Source organism: Pezoporus flaviventris, unplaced genomic scaffold, assembly GCF_033815535.1.
Source record: "Pezoporus flaviventris isolate CSIRO_AGI_PZ_B2104156 unplaced genomic scaffold, CSIRO_AGI_Pfla_v1 ptg000041l, whole genome shotgun sequence".
Lineage (NCBI taxonomy): Eukaryota > Metazoa > Chordata > Aves > Psittaciformes > Psittacidae > Pezoporus > Pezoporus flaviventris.
In genome coordinates, this window is record NW_026892589.1 from 13,341,048 (window position 1) to 13,361,607 (window position 20,560).

The following is a 20,560-nucleotide window of genomic DNA, read 5'->3' on the forward strand; positions in this document are numbered from 1 at the left end:
TGCAGTTGGGTGGTGTTGGATGGCAGGCTGGTTGCCTCCTGGTGTGTCCTACCTCTCTGGTGGACAGGTAGCTGAGGAAGAGCTAAGAAAAGACACATTGGATGAAGGGCTTGAACCTGGCTGCAGGCTGAGTGGGGAGGACAGGTGGTGAGAAGGGATCTTGGTTGCTGAGTTAAAAGTAGCTTTTTTGATGTCTCATCATCCATATTTTCTACCCTTTCCTCCAGCCAGGGAGGGAGTGACCATGGCGCCAAGCTGGACACAGTCAAGTTGCACCCCAATGGGCAGAGGGGTTCTCCTCCTCGGCCTGGGCCTCTCCTTCCTGCTGCAGGGGTTCCCACTGCCCTGTGCAGACTGCAACCCCCAGACCACTTGGGACTACGCAGTCTATGAGATAGTCATTCCAAGGAAACTTGCTCCCAGTGCAGGGAAGAGCAGCAAGGAGGAAGTGTCCTATGGCATCAGCATTCAAGGGGTCAGTTACACACTTCGCCTCAGGCAGAAAGACTTGATAATAAAAGCCTTCCCTGTATTTGCTCGTGACTCCCATGGGAAAATGGAGGCCAAGCAGCCCCAAGTGCCAGTGCACTGCTATTACGATGGCTACGTGGAAGGCATCCTGAACTCCGGGGTGACTCTGACTGTCTGCTCTGGGCTCAGAGGACTGCTGCAGTTTGGAAACTCAAGCTACAGCATCGAGCCCTTGCCAGGTGCCACTGAGGGTCAGCATCTTCTGTTGCGGAGGGACGCGGCGGTTCCTGGAGCCATGTACGTGTACGATATGCCCATTGAACGTCAATGGTTTCCACGGCCTAGTAAGGAGGCAGAAGAGCAGTTCCAGCTCCGGGGACACGCACGGTATGTGGAGCTCTTTGTCGTGGTGGACAAGGAAGGTTTTGATGCCTTTGGCAGAAGTATCACTAATGTGACTTTGGAAGTTATTGAAATACTCAATCTGGTGGATGGGATGTTTAAATCTTTCTACCTTCATGTTATGGTAACTGCACTAGAGATTTGGGTGGAGAAGAACCCTATCAGTATTACCAAAAGCATAAACAGGGTCCTTTATGACTTTAATCATTGGCGGAAGCAAAGCCTGAAGTACGCCATGCATGACGTGGGGTGTCTGTTTGCCTCGATGGACTTTGGTCACGGTACAGGTGGATTGCACGTGAGTGGCAAATCCAACCTGGGCAGTGCTTGTGATAAAACCCGGGCCTCTGCTGTTGTGTCATTTGCCAGACAGCCTTACGTGGAGACTGCTGTCAGCATCGCTCATGCGTTAGGCTATGCCCTTGGCATGGAGCATGACCACAGCTACTGCACGTGTGGAAACAGCTCTAGGTGCATCATGAGCGTGAACGGCACGGTGAACTATCAATTCAGCAACTGCAGCAAAAGGCACTATTATGATTTTATATCATCAGGGCGAGGATTCTGCCTTAGTAACGTCCCAGAATTGGTAATGACATCTACGCTGAGGCGCTGCAAGAATCGTGTCCTGAGGCCTGGGGATATGTGTAAATCAGACCCTTGTTGTGACATTGCCTGTCAGAGAAAGGGAGCCCTTTGCACTTCTGGACGCTGCTGTAGGAATTGCAAACCTCTTTCAGAAGGAGAAGTGTGCAGGGAAAGTGCTGGACCCTGTGACTTGCCTGAGTATTGCAATGGGACATCTGAGCATTGCCCAGCAGATGTGGCCAAGCAAGACGGGACTGTGTGTGCTGAGGATGGGTACTGCTACTCAGGCACATGCCAGTCTCCCACATTACAGTGTGTGAGTATCTTTGGGAAGGGAGCAAAGCCTGCTCCGCTGTCATGCTTCCAGGAGGTGAACATGAAAGGGGATCGGTTTGGCAATTGCTTCGGGGATGGGGCAGATGTCAGCTTTCAGAAATGTAGGCTAGAGAATGTCCTGTGTGGGAGGATGCAGTGTGTGAATGTGAGACGTCTGCCTCGGCTGGAAGACCACACAACCATCATCCAGACCCCAGTGGGTGATAGCTGGTGCTGGGGCACAGATTACCACTTGGGTGTGGACATTCTGGATCCTGGCCTTGTTAAGGATGGCATGCAGTGTGGGGAGAAGAAGATCTGCATTAACCGGACGTGTGTGCCTGCGGGGAGGTACTTGACATCCCGCTGTTCTGCCAAGAAAACCTGCAGAGGAAAAGGTGTCTGCAACACCAATGGGAACTGCCACTGTGACAGTGGCTGGGCACCTCCCTACTGCCAGTACGTTGGATTTGGAGGAAGCATTGACAGTGGGCCTGCACCCGTCACTAAATACGGGCTTTGGAGGTTGCTCGTTGGGATTACTGGGATAATTGTTGCTGTTTTGGTGCTTGCAGCAATTGGCATTGTGCAAGCAAGAAAGTTTGGAGTGACCCAAGCATTACACACGTATGTTGGATCCTTTTGGGTTAAAAAATGCGCTTCTGAGGGCAATGTAAGTGACCAGGTGGAAGAAGATGACTCAAAACCAGCTGAGAGTACTGTGTAGGACTTTACATGGCAGCAGTGGAAAGCTGGACTCAGCCACCAGATTCAGACTCCAGTTGCAGTGGACTCATTTAAAATTGATTCAGATGCAAGTGCAGTTATAGGGGACCTGGCTTTTATTCTGTACAATATTAAAATGAAATTGTTTTGCTCGACCTCACTCTGTAGGAGAAGTCATTGACAAAAATGACAGGGGAGCTCAGATTAAAAGTCTGCCTGCTGGTTTACACTGATAAGACACAGGCTGGGCAAGATAAGCCTGGGGATGGCTGAAGCAGAGCCTTTTGCAAGGCAAGAGTGACAGTTGTCTCCCAGCCCAGGGCATGGGGGTCTGCAGCAGCGAGCCCCCCTCTCTACTAAGCATGCAGTCCTCAAAGACATCTGCTCTTCCCTCTGAGCAAAGAAACTTCTGGGTTACAGACCCTCTGCTATTGCTCAGGGGAACGGGTCCAAGCTGTCCACACCACTGTATAGGACCTTAAGTTCACACCCTATAGTCACCTCCTCCTGAGCTGGAATCCCAGGCAGAGTGCCCACCTTTGAGCCCATCCTGGGCACACCTGAGCTCTTCCTCTGTGGCACTGCAGCCCAGGAGCAAACATGAGCTGCTGAAAACATCAGGAGACAGGAGGAGGGAAGAAAGGGCTCTGAGGCTTGGTTATGAGACAAGAAGGTGGGGAATATGTCGGGAAGAAGAGGGGGGGAATCATTACTACTCACATCAGTTGCCTCTATGAGAAGTACAAAGCTGGTAGCATCATTTAGACAGAAGGTTGCAGGAAGGCTTGGAGCAGGTAAAGAAACTGTCAGCAGCATCCCATCCGTGCCAGGCTGAGCTAACAAAGAAGCCAGGCTGCTGTGGAGGTGTCCATGGAGGCTGGGAGCAGCGGGAGCAGGAGCAGCGCTGGAACGGAACAGGTATAAAAAGCCCAATTAAGACATCATTGCAGCATCTCCCAGCTGAACGCTGAGGAGCAGGAGAGCTTCGTGCTGGAAGAGGTATTTTCCATCTGGGTGATGTTAAATTCAGCCCTGCAGACGTTGCTGCCCAGCTGGTGCTGGGCACGTGTCTATATGAAATGGGGGGGGGTGTGGTGTTGTACAAAGAGCTGTGCCTGATGTCTGATGGGTGCATGGGGGTAAACACCAACTGATGCCCTGTGGGTGGTGTTTATAGCAGGCTTCCCCAAAGAAAATACTAGAACAGCGTGTGGCTTATAGATAACTCAATACTGGGGGGATATGCTCAGAGTATTTGGGTGCTGGGGATGGACTCTTTATCAGGACTGTAGCGATAGTGATGGTTTTAAAGAGGGGAGACTGAGATGAGCTCTTAGGCAGAAGCTCTTCCCTGTGAGGGTGCTGAGGCGCTGGCACAGGATGCCCAGAGAAGCTGTGGCTGCCCCATCCCTGGCAGTGCTCAAGGCCAGGTTGGACACAGGGGCTTGGAGCAAGCTGCTCTAGTGGAAGGGGTCCCTGCCCGTGGCAGGGGTTGGAGCTGGAGGAGCTTTAAGGTCCCTTCCAACCCAAACCAGTCCATGGTTCTATGAGTTTTACTGCTGGGGGTGTCACTGAGAAGCAGAAGTACCTGGAGCCACTGCTTTACAGACTGCTGAAGGAGGAGAGGCGGTGACCAGGGGCCATTACAGTTTGTGCAGTTAATTTATTGTGGTTAACTCCCAAATTCCTGACCCACAGACAAGCTTTAGGGATTTCCACCTGAGGAGCAGGGGGACTGAGGACACGTGGCTCCCACATCCCATTGAGTGACAGGGGAGCACCTATAAAGACAACCCCAGCTCCCTGGCCACGACGGGCACCCCAGGCGAGGGGAGCACAGCAGGGACGGGTGCTGTTCATCCCCGTTAGCTCACAGGCGCCGCCATGCTGCAGCCCCCGGCCCCGTCATGGCAGCTGGCAGAGCCTTCTCAACGGGCCCTGAGGGGAATGGCTGCCCCTGAGGGCAGCAGAGTGCCACGTACCTTCACCTGTGCCAGCCCGGAGGGGACAGCCCTGGCCTGGCCGCTGCCTGAGCGCCTCAGGGCAGACAGGGTCCAGATGCCCATGCCAGGGTTGGCAGGGCGCTCGCTGAGGTGTTTCGCCGCCATTTTGAAGGCGCTGGCGATGAGGTGGCTCCGGGCACATCATGGCGGCCGGGGGGAAGCCCTTCTCCTCAGGCTGGGGGTCTGGGCAGTGTTGGGGGCATCTGTCCTCCGTGGGGCGAGCAGCCATCATCCGCCGGCGGGCTATGCTGTCTATGAGATCGTCCATCCGAGGAAGCTGGCCCCTAAGGCAGGGGCAGCCGCGGGGGCAGATGTGTCCTACGTGCTGAGGGTGGAGGGCAGGAACCGCATCGTCCGCCTCACCCGAAAGAGAGGGTTCCTGGTGAAAAACCTGCCCGTGGTCACCTACAGCCCGGGGGGGAGCAGGGTCACGGAGCAGCCCCACATCCCCCAGGAGTGCTTCTACCGGGGCTACGTGGAGGACAGCCCCGGCTCCGCCGCCACGCTCAGCGTCTGCTGGGGGCTGAGGGGGCAGCTGGAGATGGGGAACCGGAGCTACGCCATTGAGCCTGTGCCGGGCTCCCTCAGCTTCCAGCACCTTCTCTATCGACGAGAGGAGACCCAGAGCAAGCCCTTGATGTGCGGGGTGACGGACGAGGCGATGCGAATGCAGCTGCAGGAGATGGGACCTCAAGTAGCCTTGAGGAAGCACGTTTTGTGTCAGGGGCTGAAGCACACCGCCTACGTCGAGGTGTTTGTCGTGGTGGATTACTCCCTGTTTTCCTTCCAAGGGAGCAATGAGACCTCCGTGATGCTTCTGGTTATAGACACCATCAATTTAGCTGAAACCTACTTCTATAGCCTGAGGATCCGTATCTGCCTGACTGGGATGGAGATCTGGACACACAGCAACTTCATCAGGCACAGCCCGGATATAGAAGATGTCCTCAGGAGTTTTAACCACTGGGCAAACAGGGATCTCTCTCAGCGGATGGCGTATGACATTGCCCACCTATTCACGTACATGGACTTCGGGCTCGTCGTTGGGCTGGCGTATGTCGGAACCGTCTGCTTCCCGGGGTACCGCTCGAGTGTTGTCTCGCACATACGGAGAGACTTCACTGCCTTCTCGCTTATTTTCGCTCACGAGCTGGGTCACAACCTGGGCATGGAGCACGACAAGGAGAACTGCACCTGCGGAGCAGCCCCCAGGTGCTACATGACAGGCGACTCGCTCACCGGTGCCAAGGGCTTCAGCAACTGCAGCACGCAGTACTACCTAGACCTCATGAACAGAGGCCACGGCCACTGCTTGTGCAACATCCCCGAGCCCCACAGCCTCTTCCACTTTAAACACTGTGGCAACAAGGTGGTGGATGAGGGAGAGCAGTGTGACTGCGGGGGGCTGAAGGGCTGCCAAGGCAACCCGTGCTGCCTCCCCAGCTGCAGGCTGAAGCTGGGGGCTGTCTGCTCCGTTGGGCAGTGCTGTCACAGATGCCGTTTCCACGCTGCAGGACACAAGTGCAGGGCGGAGGCGGACGAGTGTGACTTGCCTGAATATTGCAATGGGACTTCGGCCTGGTGCCCGGAGGATTTGTACGTGCACGATGGGACACCCTGCAGCAACAACGGCTACTGCTACCACGGCAAATGTGCCACTCATGATAACCTGTGCAGAAAAGTCTTTGGGAAGCAAGCTCGTGGTGCTCCAAAGAGTTGCTTCCAAAAGCAGAACATGAGAGGGGATCGATTCGGCAACTGCGGTGGTGATGGCTCCAGAATTGCTTTTGTGGGATGTAAACCCCAAAATGTTCTGTGTGGAAGGCTGCAGTGTGTCAATGTGAAGAAGATACCCATTCTGCAGAGGTCTAAAGCCATCATTCAGACACCAGGGCCAAACGACTGGTGCTGGGGCACAGCCTACCATGCCAGCATTGATATACCTGACGTTGGAGGAGGGACGGATGGCACCAGGTGTGGGCCAAAAAAGATCTGTATTAACAGGACATGCATAGATGCCACGGTCAAGATGAAGTGCGATGGGAAGGTTAAGTGTGGGGGGAAAGGGGTTTGCAACAACCTTGAACACTGCCATTGCGAAGCTGGCTGGGCTCCTCCGGACTGTCAGTTCCATGGCCTGGGAGGGAGCATGGACAGTGGCCCTCCACCAGCTCTCATGATGACCATGGGGGAGGTTGTCCAAACTAAAGTGTTTAAGACAGTAACAGGGATCACAGTTCCCCTAACGGTCATTGGGATTGCTGTTGGCATCGCTGTAACCAAATACAGAAAGGCAAAAGCTGCAATTGCAGAAGGAAGTGAGACTTCTGCAGATGAGGAGCAGGGTAGAGAAGAAGGAACAGAAGGAGGAGAAGGAAAAGGTGAAGGAGGAGGAGAAGGAAAAGAAGGTGAAGGAGAAGAAGGGGGAAAAGGAGATGGAGGAGAAGAGGAAGGAGGAGGAGGAGAAGAAAGTATGTTTAAAAACCCATGAAAGCAGTGGGAATCCCACCAGCTGAGGTCTGGAAAGGACTACAGGCCCTGTGTGTGTGCCCCTGCAGCTGGACTGCTAGTCCTAGGAGATTTTCCACAAAGTGATTTACACAACGTACCTGTGTAAACTGTACAAAAGTTAATTACACCAGACGTCAGTGTTTCCTCTTCTTGTATTGCCTACTATGTAAATAAATTAGGGTTGGGCCCCAAAAGTGAAGCTGTTAGAAAATAAAGAGTGTAAAAGTTAAGAGAATTGTTTTCAATGCAGCTAAAGATCTGTTTTATTTGCCATAGAGTGGTGGAACCTTAGTAAATAATTCACTTGAGCAGTTAGAAGAGTATAGATAGAGTCATGCAAAGTCCTTCTCACCTGGTTCCTAAGAGATGCTCCACCATAGGCTTATTTTGCTGAGTACTGGAGCTGAGCAGGAGTTGCATGAGAACAGAAGGGAAATGTGCAAGAAGTCAAGGCACAGAAGTGAGCACTCGTTTTTTTATGCTACCTTGCAATTCTTCATTCCCTGCAGTTGGCTATCAGCACGGTACATGTTCTTATATAGTGGATTAGAAGTCAGAGATTGAAAATACTCACTTTTGCTTTACTGTTAATTTGTAATGGCAAAGACTCAGAGAAGTGCAACATCCTTTGACTGCCTCCCCTCAGAGTAGCTGTACCAGATCTCTGAGCTGTTACATACAATTTGCTGCATTTCTAGGGATATTTCCATAAGGAGAAAGTCTGTACTAAAGATTTACCACGTTTAAGGAATCCAGTTACAGTCCTTACAAACCTGTAAAATAAATAACTCTCTTCACTGAAGGGTCTGTCTCTGGCAGATTGCCCAGGCTCCTCCAGCACTACAGCTAACTTTGCTGCGGCACAACAGTTCGCAGCAGACAGCCCGATGCCAGGTCTGGCCGATGTTACTAAACCACGATGAGGCTTTCCTAGGATGTAGGGATCCATCAGAGCAGGGTGGACGTGGGGCTCTCTGTGTCCGGCGGGCTGATGGGGAGCGTGCTGGAGTAGGACTTCTTCTGGGAGCGCAGGAGAGGAGTCTGAGTGTCAACGTCCCGGCAGGCATTGCGTTTGAGGGAGAGGAAGATGTGCTGTGTCCAGCCATACACGATGCAGTTCAGAAGGCCCTGGGAAGCTGCTGTTAGAGCCTGGGAGAGAGCACAGGGGAGAGCTGCGTTCTCTTGTCAGCCAGCACTGCACAGCACAACACAGCTCCCTACCAGGCTGTCAAACCCAGCACGTTATGCCAAGCCTCTCACTTCCAGCATGCTTTTATCAATGCAGATCCCCCTGTGATAGAGGAATCTCACGGTTATTTTAATACTCTTTGCTAAATGCTGCCTCAAGAACAGCAAGGAGCTGGCCAAGTGTTGTGGAGGAACTGCATTTGGACACTTATAAAAGTCTCCAAATGAAAGAGACTTATGGAAGTCTCCTTTTTATGAAGAGAGTGGAAAAAAACCCCCTGATTTCTAGGGATCCTGTCTAGTTCTATTTTCTGTAATTGCCATGGTGCTGTGATTTTGGTTACTGAGACCTTTTCAAGCCTTTGAAAAACATAAAACATCTAATAAAGATCTTTTCCAACCAAAAGCATAAACCAGACTTGGGCTCATACAGGAGTGCTATTTGCAGCTGGAAGCATGCTTTGTCCAGCAGAGACTAGAAGCAGGCAGACACTAATATCCCTGTGCAAGCAGAGAAGGCAAAACATAGGAGGTTGCAGAGGAACACATTTACCTGTAGAATGAGAAGAGCCATGTAGACTTTGCTGTTTGTTGAAACAGTCAGCTTCATTATTCCAAGAAGGACAGCTGTAAAAAAGGATGGAGAAGAGGCTATTGCTTCAATCCCACCTCTTCCAAGTTCCACTGCCAGGCTCTGTGTCCTGGGGGAATATCATGAGAGTAACTCAGCTCCCTGCTTACCTGGGGTCCAGCAGCAGAAGAAGGCAACAGGATAAAAAACCACTCGTTGTTCTACCATCTTAATCATGGCCCACTGCTGATCCCCCAGGAAGCCTGTGGAGTTCACAAACCTTTTGTACAAGCCTCGGGCTTGACTGAGTATAACCTAAAAAGGAACAAGCCCACATCGTTGTCTGTACTTGGTGCAATGCTCTGATCTGCCTTGTTCATCTAGGACAGAGTATCCCATTTCAGTCTGTCAAACCTTTTCATGTAACAGTGTGCTGCCTGAGGGAGAGCAATTGCTTTGTACATGACCTTCCTTGTCTGAACTGGTTTGGGCTCTTGTTGACCCATGCAGTAGGTGATCTGCTGCCATGCTCTGAGCTTTCTCTACCTGCTAAATCCTTTTAGAGATGGGTTGACAGAACACAGGACTCCAGATGGATTTATATGGTGGCATAATGATATTTTCCCTCCCCTGCCATGCCTTCCAATAGGGCAGCAGCACCATGCAATCCTTCCCCCGACACTGCCTGGCCTCTGGTACCACCCAAAGATGTAAAGATGAAAACTGACCATCTGGATGCCATGGCTAGTGTGCAAGGACTATGTTTCTTACCAGAATGGCGATGAAGCTGACCAGAAAGGAAATGAGGAAGACCCCAATGCCATAGAAATGCATCGCACGGCAAACAGAGCCACTCAGAGCTTGCGGCTCGTTGGTGGGCACGGCTATTTCCGTGTGCATCAGGAGACATCTGTGGGAGAAAAGGAACAGCCCGAGCTCCTGCCGTGGCTCATAAACAGCAGGGCTGGTTCAGAGATGTGTGAAGCTTACCCATGCTTCTGGCTGAAGTTCTGGTAGCAATTACTGCTGTTGCCCAGGCAAAACACAGGTACCATGAGAAGGAAAGGAATCAGGCTAAGGAGAGAAAGGACAACGGCACAGTTAGTAGTTATTAGCACTATGCTGTTCCCATCCCCAAGCAAACACTAGCTGCTTCTTCTCCTGTTACTAGAGAGGACTTACTTAAATTACTGGTTTTATTAACATTCATGCAGACAATACATTGGTAAAGGGACCTCCTCCTTAAAAACATACATAGTTAATATAGTTCTAACTAACTTGGTTAGAGAAGGACCCCTACCTCCAAACCCTCCTGCTCTGAGTTTGTTAGGTGACTCTGCTGTCACAGATGAGCTTTATAGGTTTTACTAAAGCTTGCTTCAAAATAAGCAGGAAGCAGAGATCAGGAGATCAGGGCACTGCATTTTACCAGAAACACATAATTCTGGCCCAGAGACTCACATCTTACCTAGACGAGATCGTTGCTATTCGGCCAATGCAACTCGCATAATCTACAACCTGCAAAATCCAAAGAGCTTTATTAAATGAATGTTTCTGCACAGCTCTGGTTCCCAGGACCCAGCTCCCACTTTAGCAGCCAAGGGCTCTTTGAATGCTGATTCATCCCCAGACCAAGTACAAACGTTTGTTTCCACTCTGCACTGAATCAACACCACTGAGTTCAGTCTGTGCTGATTTGCAACAAGAACAACTGACGCTTCCACCCGGTCACTGCTTTGTTCTCCTTCAAAACTAGAGGATTTGAGAAAGGAACTTGGAACTGGACAAGGAGCAGACACTTGATGAGCTCTCTGGTGTAACTTACTCATTTTTTTGTACAGCTTATTCACTTAACCTAGCCCTGTTCTTCACTAACTCCATGTTCTAGTGGAGAAATAAAGGCAATTTGGAGTGTCCTGGTATGTACTCACCAGGAAATGTACTTTGGCAGCTGGGATCCACACAACAGCTATGACAAAACAATGTGGGCGCAGCTGTAATGGTGGGGAATTATGGTAGATGCTGTGTTTTCAATGGGAGTCCAGCAAGAAGGAAACCAGTCCTACAAGTGGACCCAAACCCTATGGACAAGAGCCCTTGAAATACAGACTGATCTGCCCAGCCTGCTACTCCTGAACCAAGCAGAATACCTGGGATACAGTTTGCTGTGCACAGTGAATGCCTAGGGAAGAAAAAGGCTATATAGATAAATGTGAATAATGGGTTGTATGGGAAAAGCTGCACAAGGAATCTCTTCTCTTGCAACAACACGTGAGGAGCAACACCCAGGTTACAGCGGTGGTGGTGCCACACTGTTTAGCCAGGTGGGAAGAATGAAACAACCCCAAGGAGAGACGTTGGTCATGAGGTATGTGAAGTGTTTGTTTAGCCTGCAATGCAGAGAGTGTTTTCCTGACTACGATGTCCTTATCCCTCAGTTCCCAGCGATTACCAGTTCACCAAAGGGCTTTTATAAAGGCCAGCGATGATGAAGTGAGGTCTGGCTGCTCTTCACAGGGCCAACTGCTGCTTTTATCACTGGCTCACTTCCGTCACACCTCCTACCCCAAACTCTTACAATATCTTACTGACGCTCTCAAACACTGTATGACACCCGGGGAGGACAGAAATTGTCAGCTCTCAGTTCCAGGCAGCCCCTGCTTTCCTGCCCTCTCTGCCATGCCCATCTGGCAGAAGGCAGTGACAGCACTGAGCCAGTTACTCAGCTGCTGCAAACTGCTGTTCTTCTACCTGCAGAACTTCTCCAACAGCCAGTCCTGAGCTTTCTCTCCTCTGAGATGTACACTGCCATTGCCTTTGCTTTAGTCTTGCAAGCCTAACCTTCCACTGAGATCCTGCAGCAGACTCAGCAGTAACTCTTCCGACCTCAGTGGGCAAGATACATCAATTCATACAGCCATGGGGCAGAAGGGCCTTCAAAGTCCTTATGGTGAGATTTACTGTTACATATGCACCTCCTAAACCCCACCACAACCCCACAGTTAGATCTTGGTACTCAACAGTTGCTGCATGCTGGTCCTACTCACCTGGGGGGGTATCCTGAAAAGGTTCTGATTGTATTTCATCTTTAGGTCCATGTACAGATGCCAGGTGTAGTTGACAGTGTATAGAAAAGAGGCCATGTAGAATATCTGTGAAATACAGACAATATTTCAGTCCTATAATAGTAGTTCCTGTAGCACCACTGATGAACCCAAAGCCCACAGGCCAGAGGCAGGATACTAAACAGCATAGTGAACTCCCAAAGGTGAGCGTCCCTGTGCTCGTGTCTATTGAGTTGCAGTGGGACACCAAGTCCCACCTCAAACTGCACAAGGGCAGTTTGACTTTGGCCTTAAACAGGAGACAGGAGAACTAATGACAACAGGACTGTCTTAAAAATACAAATATGGGTGACTTGGCTCATTTTTTGGCCCAAATCCTGGCAATGAAGGGTTCAAAGGCACTTGGACCCTCCCTATGCTACATCCATTAGGAAACACAACACAAATGCAGCACTTAGATTTGCTCCTGGCATCATGAGCTCACTACACAGTGAATTCACGGAAACAGAAAACAATGAAATATTAAAGAGGAAAGCAGGGACAGAGAATATCTGCACGAAGCTTCAGTTAACACCTCGAGAGCCCTTTACTCTCCGTGGGAAAAGGGAGGAAAGGAAAAACTACAGAACTCTTTCCCACAGATTTTCCCAGCCCTTGATTCCAGCTTGAGACGAGACCAAATATGTAAAATTCCCCATAAAAACTCCCAAATCTTTCTTGCATTTCTTTCTGCATCCCAGGTTGCTTCAGGCAGGCGAGTATAAACAGCGCTGCCAAAACAGACTATATATATGTGGGTGCTGTGCTTGTTACAGGAAACACATGCTTCCATGGCAAAGGCAAAGAGGAAGGGCTGGACAAGTGAATTTTCAAGCGGCTTTGCTACCTCTTGCCAAAGAGGCAAGGAGCACAGGTTTGCCACCCTGATAGCATCTAAGTCTGGGAAAGCAATCACTAAATAAACTTGGTCTCCTTCAGGTTGCAAATGCTCTTAGCTCACTCAAGAGGCCGAGTCCAATGAGCTGCTACATTGCAGCAGGAACATTATGCTGACTTTCCAGCTCATTAAATGAGGTTTAATGAGGGTTTGTTGCCCTTTTTCATTTACTTCCAGGGAAGGTGACCGAAACAGTGCACAAAGAGCATTCTCTTGCACTTCAGAATGCCTTAGAGAGGCTCACAGAATGTCAGCACTGACTTCTTTTTGGAATAGGGAACCAAAAGCCACTTGTGAAGATGCCAGCAGAAAGTGAAGGGAGCTCTGCTATCCTGGGATCCAGCTTTGGCACTGTTGACAGTCCTGAAATGCTCACCATGAGGAGATAACATAAGGGCTGGAAAACATGAGAGTCCCTCATTATAACCCTTCTGTGGCTCCCCATTGTGCTCATCAGCATGAGCAGGGCCTGCCAGGATGTTATTAGGCCACTGGAACTGAACTGGAAGAATGTGGGGGAATTGTGCAATTATAACCACAATCTCTATTCTGGATTTTATTATTGTCATGCAAAGGCAAGGCAGGGAGGAGAACAAGCTCAACAGGCAGCGGAAAGGAGCAGTATTTACATTTACATCAAACAAGAGGCTGGGGCTGAAATAGGGAGAGTCCAAGAAACAAAGCAATATCCTTTATGACATGGTATGAACATTAGGGAGCCCTTGGTGATAAAGTGATGGTAAACAGACTATAAAGCAAAATACTGTCTTGCTCCTAAGGCAATCCCTTGAGACAACCACATCCCATGAACTGGGGTGTGAGCCTCTCCAAAGGCTGCCATCTGCAAACACCACTGCTGAGCAGCCCTCAGCCTGCTCTCACCCTTGTTAGTGCATTTTACACCTTCCAGGTGCTTGGGTACAAAGAAGCCGCTCGTGTTTATGAGACACGCAGGGCTGAAAACCTTTACATGGGGCCAGGAGACATTTAACTCATTTTATTCAGTTACAGATGACTCCTACCCCACAGAAGCTGCTGGTTAAACCTGTTACCAGCTCCTACCTACGCACAAGGTGTTCCCACCTCGCCAGGGCACAGCTGGGGTGTTAAGTGAGGAGGTGTCCTGCTCCTTGTCACGTGCGGGCACGGTTGCTATGGCAAGAGCTCCGTTTGTTTTAATTTCTCCCCGAGCAAACAGCAGCCCCAGCTCTCACCAGACACAAGCCAGCTCTGCCACCTCGGGCAGGGGGGGACCTGCTGGTCGCACGCAGGAGAGAAGCCTGGTGACGCCGTGGCTGAGGTTGGGATGTGGCAAGCACCCTGCACACCCCACCACAGCACCCTGACTGCTCCCCGCGGGGCTGAGGCAAAGGAAAACGCTGTAAGGAGTTGTCCAAGGCCAGCTCTGCCCTTCCCAGCAGTGGAAGTAAAGCTCCCACCTTGACCCCAGACCTTGCTGGTGTCCCTGAGAAGCATGGCCACATGCAAGGGCAGAAAAGAGACAGAAATGGATGGGAGCACAGCATGCTCTCGGTGTCTCCACTGAGAAATGATGGTGTATTATCCATATCCAACCTACTGCTCCTCTAGCAGTGCAACCTGTCTTCTCCAGGCCATAAAAAGATCACAGCAGTATTAAGAACTGTCCCCCAGGCAAAGCTGCAAGGGAAACAGCTCAGAAACATCCTCAGTCCCACATGCTCCTTCTACCTTCTGGCTCTGAAAAGCCTCTCCAAAGCTCTTCCCCTGATCATTTTCCCCTGTTCCATCATCTAAAAGCCATCTTTGTTACTGTTCTGCATCATTCCCAAGTGGCCATGTTACTCACCCCCCACCGTTTCCTCTCCCAGTGTGAACATATTGCGGTGCTTCCACAGCGGAGCTACGGAGACCAGAGCTAAGCCAGGAGTGGAACAGCTGCTCTCACCATCACTGGTAATCTGCTTTTACCCACCAAACCAGCTGCTGAAACAACCCTGGGCTGCAGGTCCCCATCCCTAGACACACATCAGTGTGACTGCTTCCATACCAGCTACCTCCCTGCCCTCTCCGAGGTATGTGGAGAACCTCTCCAGCTTCATACACTGCCACTGAGTGAGGAGGTTCCCATTTGTGGGTACCCACCATGCTCCCGCACAACACATATCAAGGCTTCAACAGCCACGTTTTTGTGGGTCCTTAAAAAAAACCTGTTAAACCCAGAGCTCACCACTTGTGAACCACCCCCCTGGCCCAAGCTTGGCCGTATCCTGCAGAGTGTTTTGAGAGCAGTCATTTGCAAAGCCTAATGCTGGAATGGGAACTCGGTGGGACAAAAGCGAACTGTCAGGGAAACAGAATTGCACTCACTCCACTCCAATTAGTCTCCAGCACCAAGAATCAGCTGGAATTCAGCCAAATCGCTGGGGCATGGGGCTGAGCTTGTGCTGATGGAGCAGCCCCTAAGAACCCTTGGGATTGTTTGAGAGAGCCAGCAAGAGCAGGGATGTATATATGAGTAATGTGGTAAGTCTGAGCTCAAGCCAACCACAGAGTGTGTCTGTTCCTGCCCAGGATGGAGGAAGCATGAAGAGGAATAGAAAAGCTGCAGTGTGAGAGGCAGAGATCATTGTCGGCATGGGCCCAAGAGGAAACAGATTTAGACCCATCTACTCACTTTACACAAGCAACCCAAACACAGCAACCACAAAATCCCATGCTCTCTTTGCCTTCCTCGTTGCCTCTCCCACACCAGATGTACCTAAACCCAAGCATCGTTATCTCTGTTTTACACACAAGGTGAAGAGATCTGATAAGTCAAGTTCACACAGGGAGTCTCTGCCAAAGCCTGTCTAGAAACAGCCCCCAAGGCCACGCTCTGACCACCAGAGAGGCTGGTTACAGCAATGGGTGCACAGTGAATGCGCCAACAGTGGTGCCAAAGCAACTCACCTGTCCTGTGGCTTGCAGGTTGTAGCAGACGAGGTCCTGCTTGGAGGTTGGTGTGCTGTAGAGAAGTGCCCCAGCGAGCCAGCACATGCCCAGGAAGAGGTCAGAGAGGCTCAGGTAGAAGAGTGGACGAACCTGGGGAAAGGGATATTGAGCAACAGGTCTGAGTGCTGGCCACAACACTGCCATTACCTCCTACAGCAGCAGTTTCACCCCACCATCTAAGCACACCTTCGTCCTCCAGGGCAGCTCCCCTTGCACACAAACCCCATGCTGATTCCTGCTCTTAGGAGCTGTTCCAATGCAGATATCCCATTCTAATCACCCTTTCTGCCACTACAGCAGCATCCAAGAGCAGCATCAGTTCTTACAGAAAATCTCAAAGATCCAGAATGCTACAGAATGGGAGAGGCTGGCAGGGAAAAATGATGCTCTTTGTTAAATCAGCTGTGAGAGAAATCAAACTCTTGGTAACCACAAACCCTCCTTCAGGTCTGCAGTAACTCAAACCAGACGTTTTCCCCCGTGTTTCATGTCATTTCAGTTGGTGACTAAGGCTGAATCTATTTCATATGCCAAGATTAATTTTCACTGTGAAAGCCATCACTCTGTGCTTCACGCTGCACCTTGCTGGAACAGAGTCGTGTCCCCCCTAAAGGCAGTTTCCAGCCTGTTTCCAGTTTGCATGCACTGGCCAAAAGGACCTTAAATGCTGCAGGAAAACATCTGTACAAAATCCTGGCCAATATTTTGCTGTTAGTGGGAGTGCAGCCACTCTGGCAAAGCAGCTCATTATCTACAGTCTTAATTGTAGCCTTTGGTAACTCATTTTCAGCATCCTGGAGAGAAAATCACGGGGTTTTTCCATCCCCATCCCCTCCCCCCAGGAAATTATAATGCTAACCACAGCATGGAAACATTTCAGGAGGCCTTGATTTTTAAATTGAGCTTTTGGTAATATTTGCCTCAAAACTGTCCTTTAAGTAAATGTTTACCACGTTGTGTTACTCGTGTCTTGCTCCTGTGAGCAATGAGAAAGAGCTGAGTGAGACTGATAAGAGGTAAAGTGGATCTGATTGACCCAGATGTGGCCTTGTGGCCTAGTGTGATGGAGATCTGCCTGGTGTGTTCTTCTCCTCCACATTCTTCAGGATTTGTCTCCTTCAACATCCTTGTCTTTCCAGTTCCGTATTTACCATCCAAGCAGCAAACATGGTAGATCAATTTGCTGTTCCTAACTAAATATCTGGAGCTAGACTCTACATCATTACACTCACAAATGTCTTTTTCAACCAGGTTTATCCTTGCTGGTGCGGAACTGAAGCCCTGACAGGCAGTCACAGACATGCCAGGTTGTGACAGCATCCAGTTTGTGAGCATGGCAGGTGAAAACCAAGCAGCTCTGAGAGAGAAGCAAACAGCACCTTTTGCAATCAAACAAGTGACCCTTTCTCTAAGCAACAAGTGTCCTTGGAGTGAGGAGACACAGTTTGGTTGAGGAGCTATTTTGGCATAGACCTAAATAAAGTAGGTGGCAGCGTTCAGTGAAAGGCAGCTTGGATGTTACTTGCAAACAAAAAACCCAAATGGTATTTATAAAATAGAGGAAGGGAATGTAAAGATGTGACGATTCAGAGGAGCTGCCAGGCTGGAGCATACATGTTGATTTAGCTCTGCCTGGCCATGGCCCAGGGACATCTGCTGGCACAGAACCTGTTGACAGGAGGGGGAAATTCTTTGTTCCTTCCCATCATCTCTTCTGAATGATTGAGCTCAGGCTGCAGTTTTATTGACCCCGTAGAAACACAAGAACCAGCTTCAAGAATGCAATATTTGATTTCCTAGGCTGGGGGCTGGAGGGGAAGTGTTTATAACATCGCTCTCCTCCCAGCCTCCAGAGCTGTTTATTTTTAAGCAGTTTACTCTGGAGCCTCATGATGACTCAGGGAAGCTGTTTGTTGCAAGCTTTGATATGGATCTCTTCCAGCCCCTTTGTTTACAGATCTCCAGTTAAGACCAAACCCATGAGGATGAGGCGATGGGGAAGTTACTGAAGGTTTTGCTGCTTTTCAAACACCAGCCCTGAATCTCCCCAGGGCAGCAGAGCAAGAGCCTGGGAGCCTGATGCAAAGGAGTCGCTCCAGCTGGTATCCATTGCTCCTACATGGATATGCAGAATGAGCTGAGCAGAAACATCTGGACTCCCTCAAGCAGGACGGGTCCATCTGTGATGTGGAGCCATGTGTGGCTTACAAGTGTCTGGAGTGCAGCTCCTAAGCCATGGCCACAGCATATGACTAACAGCAAAAGGGTTCCGGAGTAACACAGACTTCCAACCGTGGAAGTAAATGGGAAGAGGCTGTGGAATCACAGCAGGACCCCTGCCAGATCCAGATCAATATACCAGGGTGGAAGACCCTGGGAGAGAACTGTGTCTGGAACTCTCCAAGTGCAGGAGATGGGGTAGAATGACCCCTGATATATACCTTGTGCAGCACAAACTCAGTTTTCCATCCCAGAACCAAGGTGAAGTCCCAGCCTTCGCTCCTCCCCAGGAGTGCCTGGAGATCTGCACAGCTCCTTCTGGATGTGCTCAGCAGAGCACTTCCAGAAGGCTGCTCCTGGGAGCAAGGCTGCCCTGCATGTTGTAGGGGCGCAAATTTGCCCTGCAAACCTGGACTCATATTCTCCTTCCCACCCTGCTTCATCCAGCGATGTGCCAGTCATTAGCCTGACTGCATGCCTTCCTTCTCTGGGGATAACTCACGGCATTCCCTGGAAGTCCTGTTCTCTGCAGATCATATCCATGATGTACCAAGAACATTGAAGATGAGGGAAGTAATACAGCTTTGTTACAACTTAGCTGCCAGCTCGACTGTCCTACTGCCCTTAGCAGTAACCTGTTACCAGACTGGGCTGCAAATCCTGGACAGCAAACCCCACCTGCACATGGATCAGCTTTGTGCACTGCCTCCAGCACATCCTGCACAGACAGAGGGACCATGCGTGGACAGCAAAAGCCTGCCTTGGGATGGAGATCTACAACTACTGAGCCCACACCAGTGACCTGCTCAGCACATCTGATCTACCCCAGACACACCGGGCTCCCTGCATGTGTGAAGCACTTGGGATGAGCCTGGCACCGTGTTCATGGCAGGTCCACAGTGCACGCATGGACAGGCTCACCCCAGGCTGAATCACCCAAAGCCTCACTGCAGCATCCAGCACCACAAACTGTTCTAGCCTGGCCTCTGTGCAGTGCCTTTGAGCTGTATCAGTTTTAGTAGCACACCTGCCTGCAAAAGCCCTCCAAGATTCCCAAAGACCACCACCTGTAAAAGCCTTTCCTACAGGGACATCTCCAGTTTGCAGCTTTGTGCACAGCTCCACAGCCCTTGTGCCCCGCAGAGGAGAGCACACAAGCAAATCCCTGTTCCCAGGAACAACCGGAGGACTTTCCTGGAGCAGCAGGAAGCTCAGGGCTAAGAAACCTGCTCCTCCTTGGTGGCTGCAGCTCAAGGTTAGTCCCTCCACCTCCTATTATAGACAAAGGGGCAAACTCTTGGCAAGCCCTTTGCCTCCCAGACGAGGTTTAACCACAGAAGCCTGAGACCTGCAGCTGCTCCAAGGAGAGCTCCTCACCTACCAAGGTCTTTGCTGCACACACACAACCCATCCGCAAGGTACCAACCCCTCGGCTCAAGAGAGGGACGAGGAGGCGCAGACCTTACCTCGGGGGACCTCACTGCGTTCTGAAAGACGGCATAGGCAATAATTGAGCTGGAACCTACAACGCTGAGAAAGCAAAGCACAGGTTGGAACAGGAGCACGTCTGCCTACCTGCGATGAGAGATTCCTCTTTACTGCCTGTCACTGTAGCGGGAACCTTATCCCGGCACCCCGGGGATACGGGTTTAGGAGCGCTGTACCTGAGCATGGCCATGGTGAACTGTATCCACTGGAGAGCCGAGAAGACCTGAGGACAAACGGGGGAGCTCAGCACCACATGGCCCCACAGGACACGGCGCTGGGGCACAGCCGCTGCCCCCGCGGGGTCCCGGGGCCGGCGGGGCTCGCTCACCTCCTGCCAGTCCCCGTCCAGCCGCGCCGCCTCCGCCGGGAGGGCCATGGGACCCGCCGCCGCCGCCGCACCGCTCCCGGGGCAGCGGGCACCGCCCGCGCTCCGCCCCGGGGCCACCCCGCGCCCGGCCCGCCCCGCGCCCGGCCCCTGACGGTCAGAGAGAGGGGACCCTCCGCCACCGCCGCCCAGCCCTCACAGGGGAGCTGTGTCCCGGTCCCCCCTCCAGGCGCTGACCCGAACCGACCCTGCTTAGCTTCACAGGCAGCAGCCTGGCAGCGGGCTGCTCACCCGGAGGCGCGCGCGGGCGGCCCGTGAGGGGGCGCGCGGCGGTGGCCGCCATGACGGCTGCTCCCTCAGGAGCCGGGCGGGACGGGGGGGCCCGCCGGGTCCTTCCTCCTCCGCTCGTCCCGAGGAGAGGCCGCTGGGTCCGAAGGACGCCCTCCAACCGCCTCGGGTAAACGCCTTACCTCTAGGGCATCCCTTTCGCCTCCAGGTGAAAGTCACCATCCGACTGATCTGCCTTCACCTTCCCCTCCAACCACACAAGCAGCAGCAGCTCCTCCAGAAAGCACCTTAAGAAGCAGCTATTAACTGGAACAACCTTTTTTATTATAGCATCATTAATACATTTTACCTGGCAGCAGTTACCTGCTCCTTGTACCCACCCCAGGATTCAAAAGGCAGCAAAGCTCCCACCGGAATCAGTTTTGCTCGGCCTAAAGCAACATCTTCAGGTAAAACACACACATGGGGCTCTTCTCAACTCTATACAGC

General features: G+C 51.4%; 3 protein-coding genes across 4 annotated transcripts; 2 read left to right on the forward strand and 1 right to left on the reverse strand.

The window, feature by feature from the left end:
* The first annotated feature begins 142 nt into the window (after nucleotides 1-142).
* Nucleotides 143-2,738, forward strand: LOC133276008 (disintegrin and metalloproteinase domain-containing protein 9-like). The gene has a single exon (XM_061466428.1). The coding sequence runs from the start codon at nucleotides 191-193 to the stop codon at nucleotides 2,501-2,503; it is 2,313 nt and encodes a 770-aa protein (XP_061322412.1). The 5' UTR covers nucleotides 143-190; the 3' UTR covers nucleotides 2,504-2,738.
* A 634-nt stretch (nucleotides 2,739-3,372) lies between these two features.
* LOC133275656 (disintegrin and metalloproteinase domain-containing protein 20-like) lies at nucleotides 3,373-7,585 on the forward strand. Its single transcript, XM_061465680.1, is given in 4 exon segments — nucleotides 3,373-3,420; nucleotides 4,201-4,239; nucleotides 4,241-4,295; nucleotides 4,298-7,585. Coding segments are annotated over 4 exon segments (2,841 nt in total). The 3' UTR covers nucleotides 6,997-7,585.
* On the reverse strand, nucleotides 7,577-19,901 carry TMEM116 (transmembrane protein 116). Of its 2 annotated transcripts, XM_061466451.1 has the most exons (11): nucleotides 19,787-19,901; nucleotides 19,635-19,681; nucleotides 19,437-19,500; nucleotides 15,709-15,840; nucleotides 11,823-11,927; nucleotides 10,244-10,293; nucleotides 9,766-9,849; nucleotides 9,547-9,685; nucleotides 8,946-9,090; nucleotides 8,758-8,831; nucleotides 7,577-8,165 (listed from the first exon to the last, which is right to left on the reverse strand). In XM_061466451.1, exons 1-11 carry the CDS (start codon nucleotides 19,832-19,834, stop codon nucleotides 7,965-7,967), a joined length of 1,089 nt encoding a protein of 362 aa, XP_061322435.1. In that variant the 5' UTR covers nucleotides 19,835-19,901; the 3' UTR covers nucleotides 7,577-7,964. The 2 variants fall into 2 exon arrangements, with proteins under 2 accessions (XP_061322435.1, XP_061322436.1); XM_061466452.1 differs by lacking the exons at nucleotides 19,437-19,500; nucleotides 19,787-19,901 and having other exon boundaries at nucleotides 19,546-19,684.
* Between the last annotated feature and the right edge of the window lie 659 nt (nucleotides 19,902-20,560).